The 20041-nt window shown below is 43.4% G+C and overlaps 1 protein-coding gene across 4 annotated transcripts in view; it reads right to left on the reverse strand.

Annotated features, from left to right (window-relative positions):
- Positions 1-19138, reverse strand: part of TBC1D12 (TBC1 domain family member 12) — a 47391-nt gene extending 28253 nt beyond the window's left edge. For 2 of the 4 annotated variants that reach the window (XM_081004558.1, XM_081004557.1), the window contains exons 1-2: positions 17496-19138; positions 5423-5546 (exon numbers count right to left, since the gene is read on the reverse strand). In XM_081004558.1, the coding sequence (XP_080860684.1) occupies positions 5423-5546; positions 17496-18277 (906 nt within the window). In that variant the 5' untranslated portion in view covers positions 18278-19138. The remainder of the gene's footprint in view (positions 1-5422; positions 5547-17495) is intronic. The other 2 variants (XM_081004556.1, XM_081004555.1) reach the window with 2 other exon arrangements.
- Positions 19139-20041: the final 903 nt, after the last annotated feature.

Below are 20041 nucleotides of genomic sequence, written 5' to 3' on the forward strand. Positions count from 1 at the left end.
GAGAACCGCCAAAGTTGTTCACCTTTTTTAAAAGAAATAGTTGTTTACCTTTAGAAGGGTTGTGGGGCATATGAAGGTGGGTGCGGGTTCCATGCTGGGGGGGAGAATGTCGGGTGGCACAGTCGCAGTGCTGTACACCCGCTGCCTCCCCCCCTGCATGGCGGCTAACTGTTTTGGCCGCACGTGTAACACGCGTAGTGTGGGCGCTGCGCGACACATCCTGTTGCGTGTGCCAAGCTGAGGGCTCCTTGTTGGCTTTTCCGCTGTCGGTGCACGCTCCCAGTGCTGCCCAACGTGAGGTGCCAGCGCAGAACGATGGGGAATGCAAGTGGCAGCAGAGGAAAAATCTCTGGATGGGATCCGCGCACTCCTATTCGTCAGGTTTTGTTGCTGCCGTCGGTGGATCCCGCCCGAAGATGTTTCCTCTGCTGCTGCTTGCATTCCCTGTCATTCTGTGCTGGGAGCGTGCGCCGACAGCGAAAAGCCAACAAAGGAACCTGCAGCTCGGTGCATGCAACAGGATGTGTCATGCAGTGCCCATATTATACGATGCTCTGAGCACGGTGCCGAAACAATTAGCCGCCATGTAGCTGGAGCAAGAGCCGACAGTCAAGCAGAGCAGAGCCCGCTGGAGCGCTGTAAGCGGCTTGGTGAGAGTTTGGGGCCGAGCGTTGGAGTCCGGGAAAGAGCCGCCCACAGCAGAAGACCCCGTGGTGCTCCGACAGGCTCTGCTCTGCTCGGCTGTTAGCAGCTCTTCCCCGGACTCCAACGCTTGGCCCCGGACTCTCAGCCTGGTGCCCGAGAACCCAGCGCCCGGGTGCCGTGCACCCCTAGCGCCAATGGTTAAGACGGCCCTGCTTGACATGTTGCTGGAGTGAGGGAAAACCAATGGGAAGCAAAGTTTTTAAAAGATGAAAGATACAGGGGGAAGGAAAATGCAGATTGCAGATTACACACACACACACACACACACACACACACACACACTTATTTTGCTCCGCTGGCGCAGGCTTGGCAGTTCTTCCACCTTTGCTCCTCCCTACCCAACCGTAGGATTGCTCTGCCTGATTCTTCAGTGGAGATCAAAATAGCTGCTTAGTCTCATGCAAATAGTGAGTGATACAGATGTTCCACTGGGATTGCATTATTATTTTCTTTGAACAACCTTTCTGACATTATTGCAAACTGTTCTTTGTTTTAAAAATTGTCATGCAGCACAAATGAGGAAAGGAGAACAGACGAAATAAAAGGAGGAAGTGGGAATGGAGAAGTGATCAAAACTAATTTCATAGCACCCTGGACCCTGACCATTATCCTGAAGCAAAGCAACTGAAACATGACCAGACCTCTGATATAACTGATTTTTCTGTAGCTTTGCTTGTAAACTTACAAGAGTCCAAATCATAAACAGTGTAACCCTAAGGATGCCTTTTTGGAAGTAAGTTCTGTTGACTTCACTGGGGATTACTACCAAGTAAGTGTACCTAGGAATGCAGCCTTAGTCAATGGTAATATGCTTTTTACCCTCACTGACAGCTACTCTACAGGAAATCATTCACATTCCACAGAAGTGTTCTGCATTTTGATTCACTATTTTCTAAACACCAAACTATTTCTAGAAGTCAGCTGAATGCTTTCCCAGAAACCCTGGAAGTCTCAATGAGTCTGGATTGAAAGAGAATAAGTTACATAAGAGCAATTTCTCTGCCTCCAAAAGCAACGAGTTCGTTGTCATTGTGATAAACCACTTTCTAACTATACAAAGCATAAGATACATGCATAACTCTTTTAAGCCATGCATTCAGAAAATGTAATACTCCTGTTTAAAGAAAATATTAGAACAAAAGGAACAATATGCAAGTTAAAACATAAAACTTATGTATTATTTGCTGTTTTTAAGTACAAAAAATGCATTTCACATTTATAGTGCAGAAAAAAATGTTACTACTGCTTTTATTTTTTTTACCAGACAGTATATAGCCACATGTGTTGTGCCAGAGATTTAAAAATCCAATTAACAAAATCCATCACAATGATAAATACATCCAACTTCAATATCTGAAATATTAACTTCTACGACTAAAGCACTTCTGCATGTAAGTTAATTTCATAGTGTCTGTATTCAGCTTCAGCTTTTAATTTTAGAATATCTTACTATATATAGATTTACTAGATTTAGGGTTCAAGTGCAAGGTAACAGTAAATGGCTTGTTTATTCACTGAGAAATGAGACCATAGTATGAATAACGTATTGAGGTTAAAACTTCAAACGAAGCTATTAAAAATGGATGATGGGGAAATGGTTCAGAGTAAGATTCAAGTAAAATCTTCTGGCTTTTTCACAAGTGAAGATGCACTTTACCAATTGCTTTTATTCAGAATTTTTTTTTTTTTAAGAACAAAATGAACATTTACAACAGCATAACCATTGCTTTTAACAACCTAGCAGCTGAAAGCAAGTTGCACGTCTCAATGGTATGCATCCAATACACAGTTGTTTAACAGTCAGATTTGCCTTAGTGTTGTATGGAAAGTAACACAGCAACACTGGGTCAAAAGTTGAAACACTGACTGGCAGTAGAGATTAAAAACATGAATTTCATTCTCTCCATTACTGAAGTTCTATACAAAGGTAAGAGACACCTTGCTTGAACACAATAATGGATTATCTTTCTTTCAGGAATTACAGACAAAGGATTGTATCCAACACTGTCTGAACACAAGTGGGACATCCACTTCCACAACAGAACTTCATTTTCCTCTCCTCCCCCTACAATCCCATGCTTACCCCCAAAATTTGCTACCAGTCACTCTGATGTCACAGTGACATCAGGTGATGGATACATCTCAAAGTGCAGTGCTGAAGCACCTGACAATCAACTAGTTGTTGAGGGCTTTGGAACCTCAGGCCCACAGGCCAGATTTGCCCCACCATATCGTCCCATTTGGGCTGCAGTCTTACACAGCAATGATCCGTGTGAATGGGATATCACAGGCAACAGCGAATAAAACCCATAGAGCAAGGGGTGCTGGACACCAATTCCCATCAACCCCAGCCAGCACAGCCAAAAGTAAGAGACCATGGGAGTTGGGAGTCCAGTGAAATCTGAAAGGGCATGTAGTTTAAAGCCTACATGTAAAAAACTTGCCCCCATTTAGCACAGAGAGAGAGTGAGGGAGTTAATAGTTGCTTTTCTGTGTAAGAATGAACCGTAATGCAAAATGTCTAAGATGAAATACTGTAAATAACAAAGTCATATTTTTGGCTTCCTTCCAGACTGGGATCAGGAAGTTGTCAAGGGCTCTAGGTTTCATGAGAGCCAACTCATAGCTCATCAGTATCATCCACCAAACCCATATGAGAAATCTTGCATTTCTTGTGTGTCCTCTAACTGCTGCTGCAAGGTTAAGCTCACAATTAAACTGCAGTTAAATTTACTGGTTAACCATTTTATCTTGCACTGCACTGCTGTTTTATTGTTTTGGTAGTTTTGTAATATTTGTAGCAATACCAGCCAGCCAGTGAAGTGTGAGTTACAAGTTTCATAAACAAGCAGACTACTTGAGTTCTGCAACTTGTTAAGCTGCAAATTTGGAATATTTAGGACTACCAAACACACACCACAGATATTTACTTCTGCCTAGTAACAACCAGCGTACACATCTACAAAATTCCAGACAAAGTTCTTAACAGTCCATTCCCATCCAAAAACCCACTTTGTTCAATGGGATTTGATTCAAGATGACTATAAATGTACCTAGTCTCTAAACCAATACTGTTCTGCAGCGCAAAAAGTATAGATTTTGGATTATGTTTCTAGGTTGCATAAAGACTATGAGTGTCACACTCAGAAGGGGCAACATATTTGATTACAATGGGTCCAAGTATAACTAACGTTGAATAGCATCCTCTGTTCTAGCAACTAGCTAAGATGCATGTTGTTTCAGGAAATATATTTATTTCAGAATAGGAAAACTAATTTAAAGCCATTCTTTTCTTGCAGATTTAAATTACTTTGATTTAATATATTCTACCAATAGATCTCTTCAATGGACTACATTCACACAAGCAACTACCAAGCAACAACTGTGCAATTATTTGTACATTTATGCAAGAACTACCCTATCTATTTAAACTTAAATTGAAGCCATAATTTGAACCCCTGCCACATCATTTTATGACTCATCTAATCCAAATTAGTTGTTCCCCACCTCCACAGATACAGAAAGTTTATTATTCTTATGCATGCAGACTAAAATATTTTTTGGGTTCTGAGTAAACTATTCAACTACAAGTGACTGCCACAAAGCACTAGCAACTTCTGTTTACATTTCCATCCATTTGTTAAGGCAAACATATACTCAAAACTATTCTTGAAAAGTTTCAGCTGCAGTTTCTTTTAATTGTTTTAGGCAGTGCTTTTTTCTGGAGGTACACAAACCCCTAAACATTTTGTGAATCTAAGTTTGGCCTTATTCAGGGACAGTATTTCAACATGAGTAGGAAAATGAGAGTACCCCTGAACATTTTCTTTTAGAAAAAAAGCACGGGTTTTAGGTACTGTGGGAACTCTTCAGGATTGAAGAGCAGGGTAAAAATGATTATCTTACTACATAATGTTTTTGTAAGGAAAAAAGTGGCCATGCTGCAAGTCACACGGCAACAGCAGGCAGATTCAGCCAGCAAAGCAGGCAGGCTGAGGGTGTGAGTGGGCTGACCAGCACAGCGAGCAGGCAGGTAGCCCAGGAAGACCTTTCCATGCTCCTTGTGTCACCACCCGGCACCCAACCTTTCCTTTACACCCACAATAGGGGTCTGAATGTGCAAGCAGCCCAGCTGAGCAAGCAGGCAGGTCTTCCCATGCTCCCCACCCTTGCTGCTGCTGCCACCACCACCCACAATTCACTGAAACCTCCCCACTCCACATCCCCAGATAACTTCTCCAATCTCAAGATCCCACTGCTACCTGCAGAGAAAAGGGGAGAGAAGAAGAGAACTCTCCTCTTCACCCCGGGCAACCGCACAGAGCATGGGGAGAAAGACTTTCTCCTCTTCATTCCCCTCTCCTCTGCAAGGGGCAGAGCAGCAGGATCTTGAGATTGGGGTGATCTGTGAAAGGGTGGGGAGGAGAGAGTTTCCAGCAGTCTGTGGGGGAGAGGAGAGTTTGGGGCAAACCATGGGAGAGGAAGATTGGGGAATGGGGTGGCAGGTGGGGAGCTGAAGTAGCTGTGAGGGGTCTGGGAGGGCTGAAGGACCTGTGAGGGACAGTGGGGTTGGCAGGGTAGGCAAGCAACACTAGCAGGAGTGGAAGTCCCTAGTAAATAAATTAACATTAAGCAGGACTACCTTACAGAAGTCTGCTCTATGAAATTCCAAGGACAAAATGGGAAAAGATTTGCATATCATTTTACAGATGCTCACCTGCTGAATTATCTTGGAGTCTTTCTGTATGTTTTCTTTCGGTGGGACTTTTCCAAACAACTTCCAGCCAGGAGCACTGTGGACAGCAGGTTTGAGTTCCTTTGTCCTTTTAGCAAAGAAGTTCCTGTTAAAAAACGCACAAAGAAGTTTAAAACTGAAGGTGTGTTTGCTGGAGTTGATGTCAATTTCTTAAACCTAAATATCAAGATTAACAATTAATCACAGCTACTTTCTACAGAGTGGGACACGGGTGGCGCTGTGGGTTAAACCACAGAGCCTAGGACTTGCCAATCAGTTCGAATCCCTGCGACGGGGTGAGCTCCCGTTGTTCGGTCCCTGCTCCTGCCAACCTAGCAGTTCAAAAGCATGTCAAAGTGCAAGTAGATAAATAGGTACCGCTCCGGCGGGAAGGTAAACGAAGTTTCCGTGCGCTGCTCTGGTTCGCCAGAAGCGGCTTAGTCATGCTGGCCACATGACCCGGAAGCTGTACACTGGCTCCCTCGGCCAATAAAGCGAGATGAGCGCCGCAACCCCAGAGTCGGCCACGACTGGACCTAATGGTCAGGGGTCCCTTTACCTTTTACTTTCTACAGATTGTTTTTCGGGGTGGGGGGGGTAAGGAGAGGGAAAGAGACTGCTATGTCAAAACTTATGAAATTAATATTTTTTAAACTTTCCCTTGGTCAGGCCTAGTTAACAGCACAACACTTAGGAGGAGGTAGGTGACTGGGGGCTCCAGGTAAGCTGTGGAGAAGGAGTCAGGACACGACAAGAGAGCATCACATCAACTATCCTGCTCTGCAGCTGCAGCCCACGTCACACCAATGCTACCACGTCAGAGGAGAGAGGTGGGTGGGTGGCCCAGGCAAGCCATGGAAGAACAAGTCTAAGGGGAGAAGAGTATGGCGTGCTGTAAGGAAAAGGAGTCGGCAAGAAAACTGACCTAAGTCCCATCTCCTAGCCAAGTAATATTGAAGTAAGCAGTTACTCTTACTTTTTGGTCCACGTTTGCAAAATAAAAGAAAGAATGGCCTCCCTGTTAAAGATTTCTGATTTATAGCCTCTTGCTTAAGGGAGGCCCTTTATCATTAGAGTGAAGCCTATTATCATTAAACATAAATAGTGATATTTCAGTGTATTTTTCTTTTTGCTTCAAGGTATACATTCTAGCAGAGAAAGGGCTAGGAAGACATGCACAAGTAAAAAACAAGTACCAGTTTGCCTAACCATCTTTAAATAAGAAATACCGTATTTTTGGGACTAGATTCTGAAATTTGATTGTGGTTTCTGTAATATTTAAATGTGTGGGCATGGCAGCAAAAATAATCCATGCACAGTCTGGGGGGTGGACAGGTTCCAGGGAGAAACAGTAACATGTTTGGCAAGTATTTAGCACTTGTATCGACATGAAATTGAGCTTGTGTAATCAATGTTATATGGTTATGTATCTTTAGTTGGCTACCTGGTTCTGCAAGGAAGCATTTATGCCTGATGAGCAATTTCCCATTCTGTGTGAGCAGCAACAGCCTTCCCCCAGAATGTCTAGGAGTCCTTTTTTATAGCAAGAATACAAATCTGAAAATGAATGAACTGCAGCTAAAGTATTATGTTCATTTTTCACATGGTCTAGTCCTTCCCCTGCCCACCCCCCTAATATTCTTAAGAGGGTCTCTTCTCCAGTCTTCTGAGAGGAGCTAGAATTGGGGAGGCAGGAAAGGGTCCTCCTTTCCTTCCACTGCAGTTTTAATCTGAAATCTTAGGCACAGTATTGCGCCCAGAGCTCAGAAACTGATCATGCTAATGAAATTCCCAGTCGCAAAATGTGCCAAGGACAATGGGAGTTTCAAACACTGCTTGCTAGTTATTCACAAGGCTGATGTACAAGTACTAATTTTATGAACTATATTTCCTTTCCAACTGAGAACACAGGGCTGTTCTTCTTGCTTCCTTTTTGTTGGCAAAAAATAGGTAACACGTACAGAATAGTAGCATTAGTCTTCCTTCCATAATTTTCTATTGGAAAGTGAAAATACACATTCCAGTTCTGTGGGAGGAGGACGAATATTGTAATGCAAAGAAGCAACCACAGCAGAGAAGCCTGCCAAGCAAGTCCATGAGAGGAATATCCCTCACTGCAAAAACCCCTAGATAGTGATGGGAAATCTGTCACCTACACAGAATACAAACGATAAACCTTGGTGAATCCATCCAATCTCAGCCTAGCTATACAGTCCATATATTTTGTTCAGGGCTGGAAGAGCTAAAGTTGATGCAACAAATGCTGTTCTGCTCTCATGAACATTTTATATTTAAATGGGCTCCAATGATTAAGTAGTTTTGATTTAGCTGTTTTAGTGTCTAATAGTAATTTAACTGGCATTTATACTAGGTAGAAAGAGGTGAACCAAGAAAGCATGGGTTTTTTTCACCATCTATGAAAATGTAGGCACACCTTTGCCATTTCTGTAACATCAAAATACCGTCATGGCGTTTAAGAAACTTTCAACTAAAGGTATCTTGCTCTAGCAGACGCAGTGTATAACATTTTTTAATTTTCTAAAAAGAATTGCCACTGCATTGGCACATTAGTCACCCAACTAAGCAAGCAAACCGCCCCCCCCCCAATATTTCAGGTCCAAATAATGCATTTTGTAGCACCTGTAACAGGGTATCGTCACCTATCAAAGTCAGCCTGGCCACATAAACAGCAACCAGTTGTGGCATCTCTGCACAGCCTTGGGTGTCAACAGGCCCCTCCCTTTATTTCTCTTGTCACTGGCAGCAGATACGAAGCTAGGGAAGGCGCATGAACATGGGAGGAGGGGGAGGAAAGTGGAAAGGTGAAGAAAGTATGCATAAGCAGCCATTATGGTGCTATATTGCTCTTTCTATGCAAACCAGTACTCCCAGCCGTATCTAAGCTGCCAATCCAGGCACTGGTAAATGGACATAAATCTTGATAGCACAATGGCAACATGAGGCTTATTTTTCCAGCTCAGTCGTCACTATCTGCCCTGCCCCAAAGCTTCTAAGCCCCACAACACATATTACTTTGTCACTATGCAGATGAAGCAACATGTTAAACCCTAGAGAACACTCTGCAGGGAGAAAAGCTATGGTTTGGTGGGAAAGAATGACATGTCATGGAGGGGTGAATGAATTGTATTCTGTTTTAAGTGACCAACGTATGAAATATTTAATGCTGCTCCTATTGTAAACTTCTTGCATTCTGTTTTTGTACTGTGTAAGCCATCTTCAGGGGACTATATTAAAAAAAACCCAACCCACTATTTTATAAATGAACAATCAAAATGTACAGGCTGACAATTTCTGCCACATTTAGGTGTTAGTCCCCAGCACCATGGAACTGTTTACATGTTTGTCGTTAAGAAATCAGTAGAGCAAGTCACATCTAAATCTAACCTGAGTTTTGGTTCCAAAGGTACAAGTATTATGTCACACACACACACACACACACACACACACATAGAACAAAGTCACCTTTTACACATAATGAAGCTATTTGAACTTTGTTTCACAAAGCTGAAGTAGTTCAGAGTGTTTTATTCTTGCTGTTAACATTGCTTCTGCTCCATCTAATCCAAGGTTATAGTCCAGAATTAACCTCCCACTCACTTGCCCTGGCAAGCACCTGCAAAGGAACCGTAAAAACCGGGCACTTAAAATGTGCATTAACCTAGGTTAGAATAAATGAGTGAAGCTGAATCTGCGGCCGTGGTTGTGGTTCTCTGTTATAACATTAACTAGCAGGACCAGGTGTGCAGAACCTTTGGCCCTCCAGAGGTTGCAGAACTGCAAATCCTATCATCCCTGACTATTGGCCATGGTTGCTAGGGCTGATGGGAACCATAGTTGAGCAACATCTGGAGGGCCACAGATGCCCCACACCTGTAATGGATCAAAGTCAAGAAGAGGAATAAGCAATGTTATATATAGCAAAACACAGCACTAAACTGCCTGAATGTGCAGTTTAAATGTTATTTTTTCCTAGTTCCCTGGCCTAGTTCTCAGGAAAGTGGTAAGGCTATGTCTGAATGAACAGTTTGAGTGTGTGTGTGTGAGAGAGAGAGAGAGAGAGAGAGAGAGAGTGAGAGAGAGAGAGAGAGAGAGAGAGAGAGAGAGAGAGACATGGCAGTATGCTTTTCCATGTAATAAGTTTGTCCCACAAAGAAATCAAGTATGGAGGTGGGGGAGAGACTGTAGCCTAGCCCTCTCCAACATGCTGACTTTCTATGTAGAGAGAACGACATCATACAGTTGTGGCATGTGGGGCAAGAGGAGAAAATCTCCAAAGACCACAGCAGTTGGGTATCTTCCGGGCAGCTATTGAAGCTGAAGGATAACCTTCAGGAAAAAAGGAAGAAGATGTAGGGAGTTGAGTCTACTTTATCTGCTGAATTTCCTTCTCCCTCTGGCACTGATACTCTTTAGGCTTGCCAATTAACTTGAAAAGCCCCGGTCTTTCTGCTCCTGCACCTTTAACAACCATAAATTATTTGGGGGGGGGAGCAGGGGTAACATTAATAGGGGGTCATGTTGATTCCCGTGCCCTATGTCACCCAATGAGCAGGTTGTTAGATGTAGAAAAGAAAAAGCAGCTGCCAGCAAGGGTTGGCAATCCTAATTTCACTTAACAGCCTTACAATAGGAATGTTGCAGGTCCATTTGTACCCTCTTAAATGGTGTGTTATTTCTTATTGATGAGGTTATTTCTTCCTCTCTTACTTACTAAGGGCATTTGTACCACGCTCTTCAGTCAGGAAGACTCCTAGAGTGGCTTGCATATACAGTCTGTTTAAATAAGACAGACCCTGCCTGCACTGCAGGCTGACAACCTAAAAGACATAACATACAAGGGAAAGAGGAAAAAAGCAAACTCAGCTGCCAATTCTTAAAATTTAATAGTTCTTATAACCAAATGGAAACAGTTCAGGGGCCTTTCAAAAGAGCTGATGGAATGAGTCCTGCTTCTCATCTCACTGAGTTTTCTCATTTTCAAGTTTGCCCCATAAGAGAATTGTCAACACAGCCTTCTCAAAACATAATAAAATGCAATTAACAAAAAAGGGCCACCTGCTTAACAGATGCATTTAGGCAATATGGGTAAGCTATCCTGTGGTTAGTTTCAGCCTCATCACTACCTTGGAACTAGACGGCTGTCATTGTCAGAATAGTGGCTCTTACTCCCAGGTTTATCTGTTCACTGAAAGAGACACATGGAGTCTGTCCAACTTAAGCTACCATTCCGCATTACAAGTATCCAACTGGTTACAAATTATTTTATTTCTTTATTTTTAAAAAGATGTATGAACTGCTATTTCACACGAAGAAACAACAAAGCAGCTTACAATAAAAAATACATAAAACCAAACCAGTGCTTTTTTCTAAAAAAAATGTTTAGGGGTATTCTCATTTTGACTCAAGAAAATCACCATTTTATAGTTCAAATCAGGAAAAATAAACAGAGTAAATGGACAAAAGTACAAAGATTCACAAAATGTTTAGGGGTATGCGTACCCCTGTGTGTCCCCCAGAAAAAAGCACTGCATAAAACCATAGAGTATTTACCATCACTGGTATTTTACTTTCTATTGTCTGCCTCTAAAGGGAAACTTACACTGGTGCTTGTTACATTACTTCTTTAGAACATCAGAGATAAAAGGGAAACACAGGAAGAAGCCTAAAAAGTAGAAACACAGCAGAGAATTCTGTCCCTGCATTCAAACACTATCACCAAGAATTACTTGCAGAGACATTCCATCAAAGTAAAAAGTGACGAAGAGCTCTTAAGTATGCCCCTAATGCACCTCTAAAGTAATTAAGGTAGAAGCCCTGCCTTTACCAATGCACATCATAAGGAGGCATGGCTGGTTCTTCAGATGCAGTTAAGCTTTATATCACGTTAATAGGCCATCACTGCATCACAAAACAAAATTTTCATACATAATGAACCCATTTTGCTAAATTTTCCATGCTACCCTGAAAAAGAAAGTGGATTCGTGTCCTTAGATATCTGCAATTGTAAGCATGGTATCCAATAGTGTTAAGCAATTTTTATCAGTTTATTCTCCCCACACTCAAGGCTGCCACTTCATCCCCTATACAGTGGTACCTCGGGTTACATATGCTTCAGGTTACATACGCTTCAGGTTATGGACTCCGCTAACCCAGAAATATTACCTCGGGTTAAGAACTTTGCTTCAGGATGAGAAAAGAAATTGTGCAGCAGCGCTGCAGCGCTGCAGTGGCAGCAGGAGGCCCCATTAGCTAAAGCGGTACCTCAGGTTAAGAACAATTTCAAGTTAAGAACGGACCTCCAGAACGAATTAAGTACTTAACCCAAGGTACCACTGTATCTGCTGCAGCAGGGGGCATGGGGGGGGGAGGGAGAGATGGACAGACAAATTGTGGAAGAAGAGTAAATGAGAGGTGAGCATCACAGGGACAATAAATAGTATATGACATCTTCAGACACTCCCATTGTTGTACTACAGTCATCAGCTACAGTCCTATGCATTGCTTCTACTTAACTGTGCACAGAGCTAAAGACACAAATAACTTTCAGATCTAGAGAAACAACTCTCACCAACATGTAACAGAGGTGTGGGGAACTTAGATCCAACACATACCTGTCCCCTAACTCCCATCAACCTCAGTCAGCATGGCCGATGGCCAGGATAAAGGGAGTTGGTTAAGCGACATCTGGGGGCCACAGGTTCCCCACACATCCTTTAAAAGTTACACAGAAAATCAAAGTTAGTTTTAAACTAACTAAAGTTTGCAGAGTTGGGCGGGGGGTGGGAAAAACATTCATAGCTCCTACTATTCACCCCTACACACAAACTGAATTTCTGGCAGGCCAGGGCATTGTCCAGTTGAAACAAAGGTGAAAAGAATACTGTGACAGTAATTCAGCATACAGGTAAGTACTGCCTCCACATATAGGAAAGAGGAACATTTATACCAGGAGAAAGTTTCATCTATGAGCAATACGAATTTAAATTTCAAAACATTTCATTTCGTCTTTGCTACCAGAACTACACTAACAATGGCAATGTTAGTGTACAATCGCAGGGGACCACCAAGAAAATAAATTGTGGCTTTTTGCCTCTATTTGTGTCATTCTAATTTGTTTTAATTGGAACAGAATTAGATTCCCAAAGAACCACAACTACAAGCTAGAGCATAGTGAAACATGCCACTGCACATTATACTACTTCAACATTCAAGTTTAACAACTTCTCAAGTAGGTTATGTGGAGTACTAACCTCATACAAGCCTGTAATTGAATGTGGAAAACAATTTCTCACCCATTCCATTTAAAGCAGGTAAGACTATTTAGAACACATTTCTGTGTATTTCTCTGTTGTCTTAGAGCACTAATAGATATGTTTTTAAAAAGTGAACAATGGGAAATGAAATATTTTGCATGTTGTACTCAGAAGTTCTACCATGTTCGACAGGGTTTGTTCCCTAGTAGGTGTGTTTAGGATTGAAATCATAGTTACAGATTTCACAGTAATACAGGAAAGGTATAATAGCTAGTATAAGAAAAACATATATTTTATATATTATGATATCTTTGTTTGAAACAGTCTTCATTAGTGTTTTTATGGAGCAGTCAAGTAATTTCGTTGTCCCTGAAGGGGGCAATCACAATAAAGATATTATTATTATTATTATTATTATTATTATTATTATTATTAGATGTCCAAGAAACATACTGTAGCTTTTAACACTTATATTTAGCCATTTCTGCTTTTCTTTACTCACTGGTCTTTTTTGTTCATAAGCTCAAAATGTCAATGTGCAGCCCTGTGTGATTAATACTGAATGTTCAATAAAAGTATTGAAAAGAAGAAGCTTGATGTCAAATCAGAAAAGTGTAAGCCAATTTAAAAAGTAAAAACACTTGCCCCAATCAGTGCTCACATGGCAGGATACTTTAAGTGCCCCAACAATGATTTTCAGATTTTTAGATATTCAAAATACAATACTTAACCCTCTAGAAATCAAAATACAATGTCATTACTGAGACACAGTTGCCCCAAGCTTCTGAGCAAGATTCAATGGCTTTTTAAAATGTCAAATACTGAAATATAACTTATTTCACTGAGTCCTAATTTTAACATCCTAACTGTTATGAGTCTCTGTACCAGGAATCCCAGTGCTTAATTAGTAATAGGGTTGTGGCACAAAGCTCGTGTCCTCGGAACCTGAGACCCCTAAAGATGCTGTAATGCAATTGCTAGGAAGAATGCTTGAGAGACACTCACCAGTCAATCTCCAGGGACAGAGAATTATTATCCACTACTAATACAATCCATGGGTCAGAGATAACCAGCTTCCAATACAGATTCCAGAATTCAGACTCAGCAGATACAGTATTTGGTAGGTTTGTTCCTCTATTTTCAGCTGTAAAACTGACCTAACCAAATGAATTAACCTAGATATATTGTATCTTCTTTAAAAGTCAGATCACCACTTACATTTACAAAATTCAGCAAGTATCAACATAGCTCCACCCATGCACAAGAGGGAGGTATCAAGGGACTCAGAAAAACCACACGATTTGCAGAAGTACAAAACCTTAAAAGAAAAAACATGAGGAGGGAACCTCACAAACGGCTCAATAAGGACTAAGCACACTCAATGGCCACAAAATGCTGCCTTGACTATTGAGAGGATAGAAAACAGAGGACGAGACAGAATAGAGTGGCTAGAATAATGAAAAGGAGTATTCCACACTACAATTATTTTGTTGCATGTCTCACTTACACAGAAGCACTAGCAGTGAATCGCTTAACAAGCTATAACTCAAGCAAATGTATTCCTATTCTACATCATGTTAGTTGTAAGCTTCTGAACTACTATGTCTCCTCAGAGTTGACCAAAAAACTCCAAAAGGAATGTGGTTGGTTGTAGGTAGAACAGTGATGCGAGTTTTCCCTGAACATTTTGAATTGAAAGATGCTTCCTATACAAATTAGGGTAATTTGGATACAGTAATTTGCATCAGAGAATTACCCTAGCTGCCAAGCTTGCCTAATATTTATCTGTAGCTATATCAGTTTCATTCTGTCAGTTTCACAAGCATCAGATCATAAATTTGCTCCATTTTTATGGACTTTAAAAAAACCAACCCACAGCATTCATTTTCTACAAACCCTGGCTACAGTTCAAGGTTAGACATGGAGTGCAAGTCTTGGTTCAGGTGACACGTTAAGCCAAACTTTTACTTAACTTGGTGTAGTGCAAAACTGGGGAAAAGCAGTGAATATACACCCCTCGCTGGGTGTCTGGGCGATCTTAGTAAGCCATAGTTTACTGTGTCATCTGAACCAAGTCAGCATGTCACAACCATAAAAAGATAGCCATAAGAAAATGCAAAGAGCGTTCCAAGTTATTCCTGGAGATTCAATGGAAGATAGCATCTCTTCCTGTTCTATGAACAAAGCTTGAAACTACTTGACATCATCACCTATATTTATAAAAAGCATTTTTTAAAGTGATGTTTTCCTATTGGAACTCGCCAGACCATGAAAAAATTGTTGAATACAAAATGAGGAATGAGAACAACCAACTTTTGTGATGGCTTTAGAATCTTAAAGACCCAATATTTACACATACTTTTGGTATCTGAGTAATTTCCCCAATAAATTATCATCATAACTTTACTTATACTCAGGAAATGCAATCAGAAAACATCAATGAAGGATACTGAAGGAAGTACTAAAAAGTAGATCAGAATAGAGTTTAGGGATAGCAACAGTACAATCCTACAACCGCCTGTTAAGAGATAATGGCATCTAGGGAAATGTGCACTAGCACCTTCTTCTACCACACAAAGCTGTATTATGAAATGGCAGAGAGGAAAAGTCAAACCAGTAATTAATACTAGAGTAGCTGTTCAAACACATTTGAGGTGTGGTGAGAGCCAAGCCAGAGAGAAACTAGAAAAACTTACCAGTAAATAACAGAATATTAATGGTTACCCAACACAAGACCTACACACTATGATGCAGCGTCAGTGTGCAACACTTTCACCAATCCTATCAGGGCAATGACATAACAGTTTGTAATCTGTGGGATATTCAGTTGGGCTTGTCCATTCTAGCACCTCCCAGCCCTTTCAGTCATGCTAAGCTTGAGGGAACTAATTTGCACCCCATCAGATGCCTTACAAGTGTAACACAGAGTCCACAGTATGTGGGAAAGAATAAGGTATCCCTAACATTATTTCACATAACACCAAAATGCTAAAATCAGCATCGAGTATCTGCCATAAACAATCAGTACTAAGACATAGTTTCAATATCCAGGAAGCAAATGATGCTTTTTGAAAACTGGCAGATGAGAGAACTAAAACCCCTTCGGAGAAATGAATAATTTAAAATGGTATATTACTTGCATTCCACTGTAACAATCCCAATACCCATCAAGTCTTCCATCATTGTGACCAGAGAAACCAGCTATGTATAAAAATGTGTTGATTCTTCAAGTCCAGGCTACAACATAGCCACAAAACCTTACTTCATTCTTGGCTAACAGTTGTTCAACTTGGAACAACGAAATATGCACAAGGCAGGAAGTTATTAGAATGCCATTAGCATTTTAACTAGACAAAATAAGCATTGCTCCCAGTGGCTACTCAACTGTTCTTGGATAGTCACTCCAGAAAAATGCAAAGGCACTAGACAAGCCCAATCAAATATGTGCTAGTTATTTGGGGAAAAGATTTCTGCATTGCAGGGGGCTGGACTAGATGACCCTTGTGATCCCTCCCAGCTCTTGTGATTCTATGAGTCTGTTTATCAAGGCATGTCCTTTAAAGATTTCACAAAGAGCAGTGTATACTTGGGCAAGTAAATGATACATTCCTCTTTTGTGACACCTGAGAACAATATTTTACTAAAGAGCAATATATAAATGTTTGTGCACTATCACTATGCTGAATTGTTTCCCTTTCTTTTCTAACTAGACAACTATTTAATCTAACATAGGAGAAAAGATGCAACAAGAGGCAGCTTTAGTATTCAATATGATATGCGTAGTAAAGGAAACAACTTGAGACTCAACTACCTTGCACAGAACGCTATCACAATTTCTTGTTGACATGGTAGTCTTCAGTTCAGAAAATAGATTAGTGAAGCTGAAAAGCATAAAATGCTTCTGCATGCTTAGTCAAATAGATTCAATTGAGTAGAGACAAAACCATCATAGAAAATGTCATCCTTCATGTATAAGCATTAAATAAGATACCAAAAAAAAAGTTTTTTATTACTGAATCATTACATTCATACCTCACATTTCCTTCAAAGAGTTCAAGGTGGCATAAACAGCTCTCCCATTTCTCCATTTTATCCTCAACAAGCATGCAGGGTAGGTTAGGCTGAGATGTGGTGACTGGCCCAAGGTCACCCAGTGAGCAGAGGTCACTAGGTGAACAGGGATTTGAACCTGGGTCTCCCCCTTCCTCGCCTAACACTCTAACCACTATGCCAGACTGACCACACTTTGGATTTAGGCTACCCATGAGCTCAGTAAGACAAGGGCAAATTCTCTCTTAAGGTTCTTTACACACACACACACCCCTCATCTTTAAAATCTTCTCATCAAAAACAGGTCCATCACAAAGGGTGCTTAAGCATACCTTGGCCACTGCTACTTTCCTCTTCCAAAAGAGTTATCACAACCGTTTTAACTTTTAAAAATGAGTTCTTGTTGCAGATCAGCTTCATAAGACTTAACGATATACCAAGCTACAATTATACTAACCAGGGGAAGGGGATGGGCAAAAAACCACACCTGGGAGAGTACACTGCAGGAAACAGATCTGAAGGGATACAGAGTCAAGACACCTTGACCGTAATGGCCACAACTCTCAAGCAAGAGGTTTAAGGTTTAAAATGACAGCTCCGGCACCGTTTCAAAGCATGCTTCCAGAGCTGGTTTTCTCTCCGATTAAGTTACAAGGTTACGCTCTCCTCCCGCATGCGGCAGCCCCTTTTCCCCGCAGGAGTCCCGGGGAGCGGCCGCGTGAGTCACTCACCTCGTGAAGAATTCGGCGAAGCTGGAGCTGGCGAGGCCTCCCAGCCGCTTTGCCCGGTCCCCTTGCTCGGAGCCGGCGGCGGCGGCGGCGGCGGCGGCATTGGCGCCGGAGGCGAGGGCGGGCGGCGGCGGCTGCTGCGGCTGCAAATGCTCCGGGGCGCTGCGTCGGCGGCTCACCTCGAAGGTGTTGCGGGAGTTGAGGTTGATGTCCATGAAAGCCAGCGAGGGCAGGCACGGGAGAGCCCTCGCCGACGGGGAGGCCAGGCTCTCCGCCTCCTCGGAAGCCGGAGAAGGGCTCCCCGAAGCGGACGACGACGACGACGAGGGCGAGGGAGACATGGCCGGGGCGGCGGCGGCGGCGAGGCCGCAGCTCTTCAGCGACAGAGGCGGCGGCGGCGGCTCCTCCTCGAGAGCAACCGCGCTCTGGGCCACCGGCAGGAAAAAGGCGCAGCCGCCGTTGTGGAGCGTCGTGCTTTGCGAAGCCGGCGGCTCCGAGGGGCTCGACGTGCCCCCCTGAGGAGGCGGCGGCGACAGGAGGAAGCCGGCGTCCCCGTTGGTCATCCTCCCTGCGCCGCAGGCGTCCCCGTTGGGCGGCCTCTTGCCGGCCAGGTAGCAGCGCAGCCGGGCCCCGGGGCCCTCTCGGCTGCCGTCCGCTTCCGCGTCGTCGTCGTCGCCGCTGCCGCCCTTCGCCTCCTCCTCCGGCGACGCCGCCTCCTCCTTCTCCCGGCCCGAGGGAAGCAAGGATGCGCCGCCCTGAGCTCCGGCATCCTCCGGCCCAACCATTTGCCGACGCAGAACCCCCGGGGAGCCAGCGGCGCGGCTGGGAGCGGGGAAGGGGAGCGGGGAAGGGCAGGGGGAGGAGGAGGAGGAGGCGGCCCGGCCCCTCACGGTGGCGCACAGGGACCGACGGGGCGGGGCGCCGGCGGCTGCTGCTGCTGCTGCGCTCCTCGGCTCCACCAGCCGGTCCCGCTCAACGCAGCCGACTACGGTGACGGTGGCGGCAGGAGCGGCCTAAGGGGGCCCGGCTCGCGCAGGCGCACGGGGGCCTCTCGGCGGTCATCGCCGCCTACCATAGAGACGAGGTTGCTGGGGCGGAAGTGGCGCCTTGTAAACATCCGGCCCTCTGACGCCCATGGCGGGCCGATGGAAGGCTCGCAGGTTTACCGTATATCATCTAAGGCTCCCGCCTATAACAAAGGGCGGTACGGTATTGTTACATATCCCTCTTGGTAACCAGCCCGTTGGGGCAGCTCAGCCAGCCTTGCGCTGTTTCCCGTATTCCACTCGCAGTGCGCGTGGTTAGCCGGGAAGGGACACACACACACGTGTCATTTTTTTTCCAGTATTCCGGGTGACAGGCAAGGTGTCAGCTGCTTCTTAGTCTCCCTCTGCAGAGTTCATTATCCAGCCACCGGAGCCCATTGATTACGGCGTCAGGTATCACGTGCTACGGTATGGGGCTGGATCCAGACCCAGGTTGGCTGAGCTTCAGCTGCCCTCGAAACCCTGCTTAACTCAAGAGGACTTGCTTCTGAGTACAAGCACGGGTAGTTCCCACCCGTGGAGTTTAAGAAATTACTGACTTGCTCCACTAATTTCCCGTGTAGCCTCACCTCAACTAAAAGTGCAAACCAGTGCCTGGAAGTACTGCGTGTTCGTAGAACACAGGCATGCCTGTAAATGATTGCAGGCTTCGTCTGCATCCAGCCGAAGGCACACGTTCAAGCGTCTCCTGCTAACATCAAAAGAACTTTTTCTATGTAGGCAGTGAGGTGGTAAAATGCACTGTACCAGAACTCAAGTTGGGGGTTACAATTTCTGGATGCCCCCAGCCACCCTGTGTAATGAAATCCCCTGCAGTTAGAAACCAAAACTCTTATCGTAAGGATAAATAAAGGTTCTAGCATAACCCTCTCCCTGTCTGTCTGGTTTTCTGCTTACAGGGAATGTTTTGTTTTACACTGGAAGGAATCAAAACATGATCCCTCTTACCTTCATTCTGAATTACTTCATCCATTCTGTCACATTGGGACAGTGAACTGAGCCCATCTGACCCAATGGGAATTTTAAACTTTTGCAATTCAGTCCTCTTTAATATATTTTTTTTCTAGAAGAATATGGCATTTGTAGTATAAAAGCAAATACTTTGGAGAAAGGGGCATTCTACTCAAGATAACAGGCCAACATACAGTATTCCCCATATAACTTTACACTGCAGGGAGTATCCTGTTGCAGAGAGGCCTAAACAAGTTTATCCTGTCTACAGCCAATCTTGTGTGACAAACTCAATGTCACCCTTATTATTTTGTTTACACTTCATCTAAGAACTTTTCTTACCCTGTGTTGCATCTCTTACATTGTCATTCAGGAGCTGTTTGGCTTTAATGTTACAGCGCACTGTTTCCACAGGTTTATAACTCAGCCATGAAAGTGCATTCCGGAGTCAAACTTGTCATAGTATATCCCCATCTGGAAGTTAAATAGTTCACAGGTAATTTGGAAACATTCAGATAAAACTTCCAAAGAGCTAATTCTATTAAGCTGCAG

This window comes from Podarcis pityusensis, assembly GCF_964106645.2.
Source record: "Podarcis pityusensis genome assembly, chromosome: 5".
In the NCBI taxonomy this organism is placed as follows: domain Eukaryota; kingdom Metazoa; phylum Chordata; class Lepidosauria; order Squamata; family Lacertidae; genus Podarcis; species Podarcis pityusensis.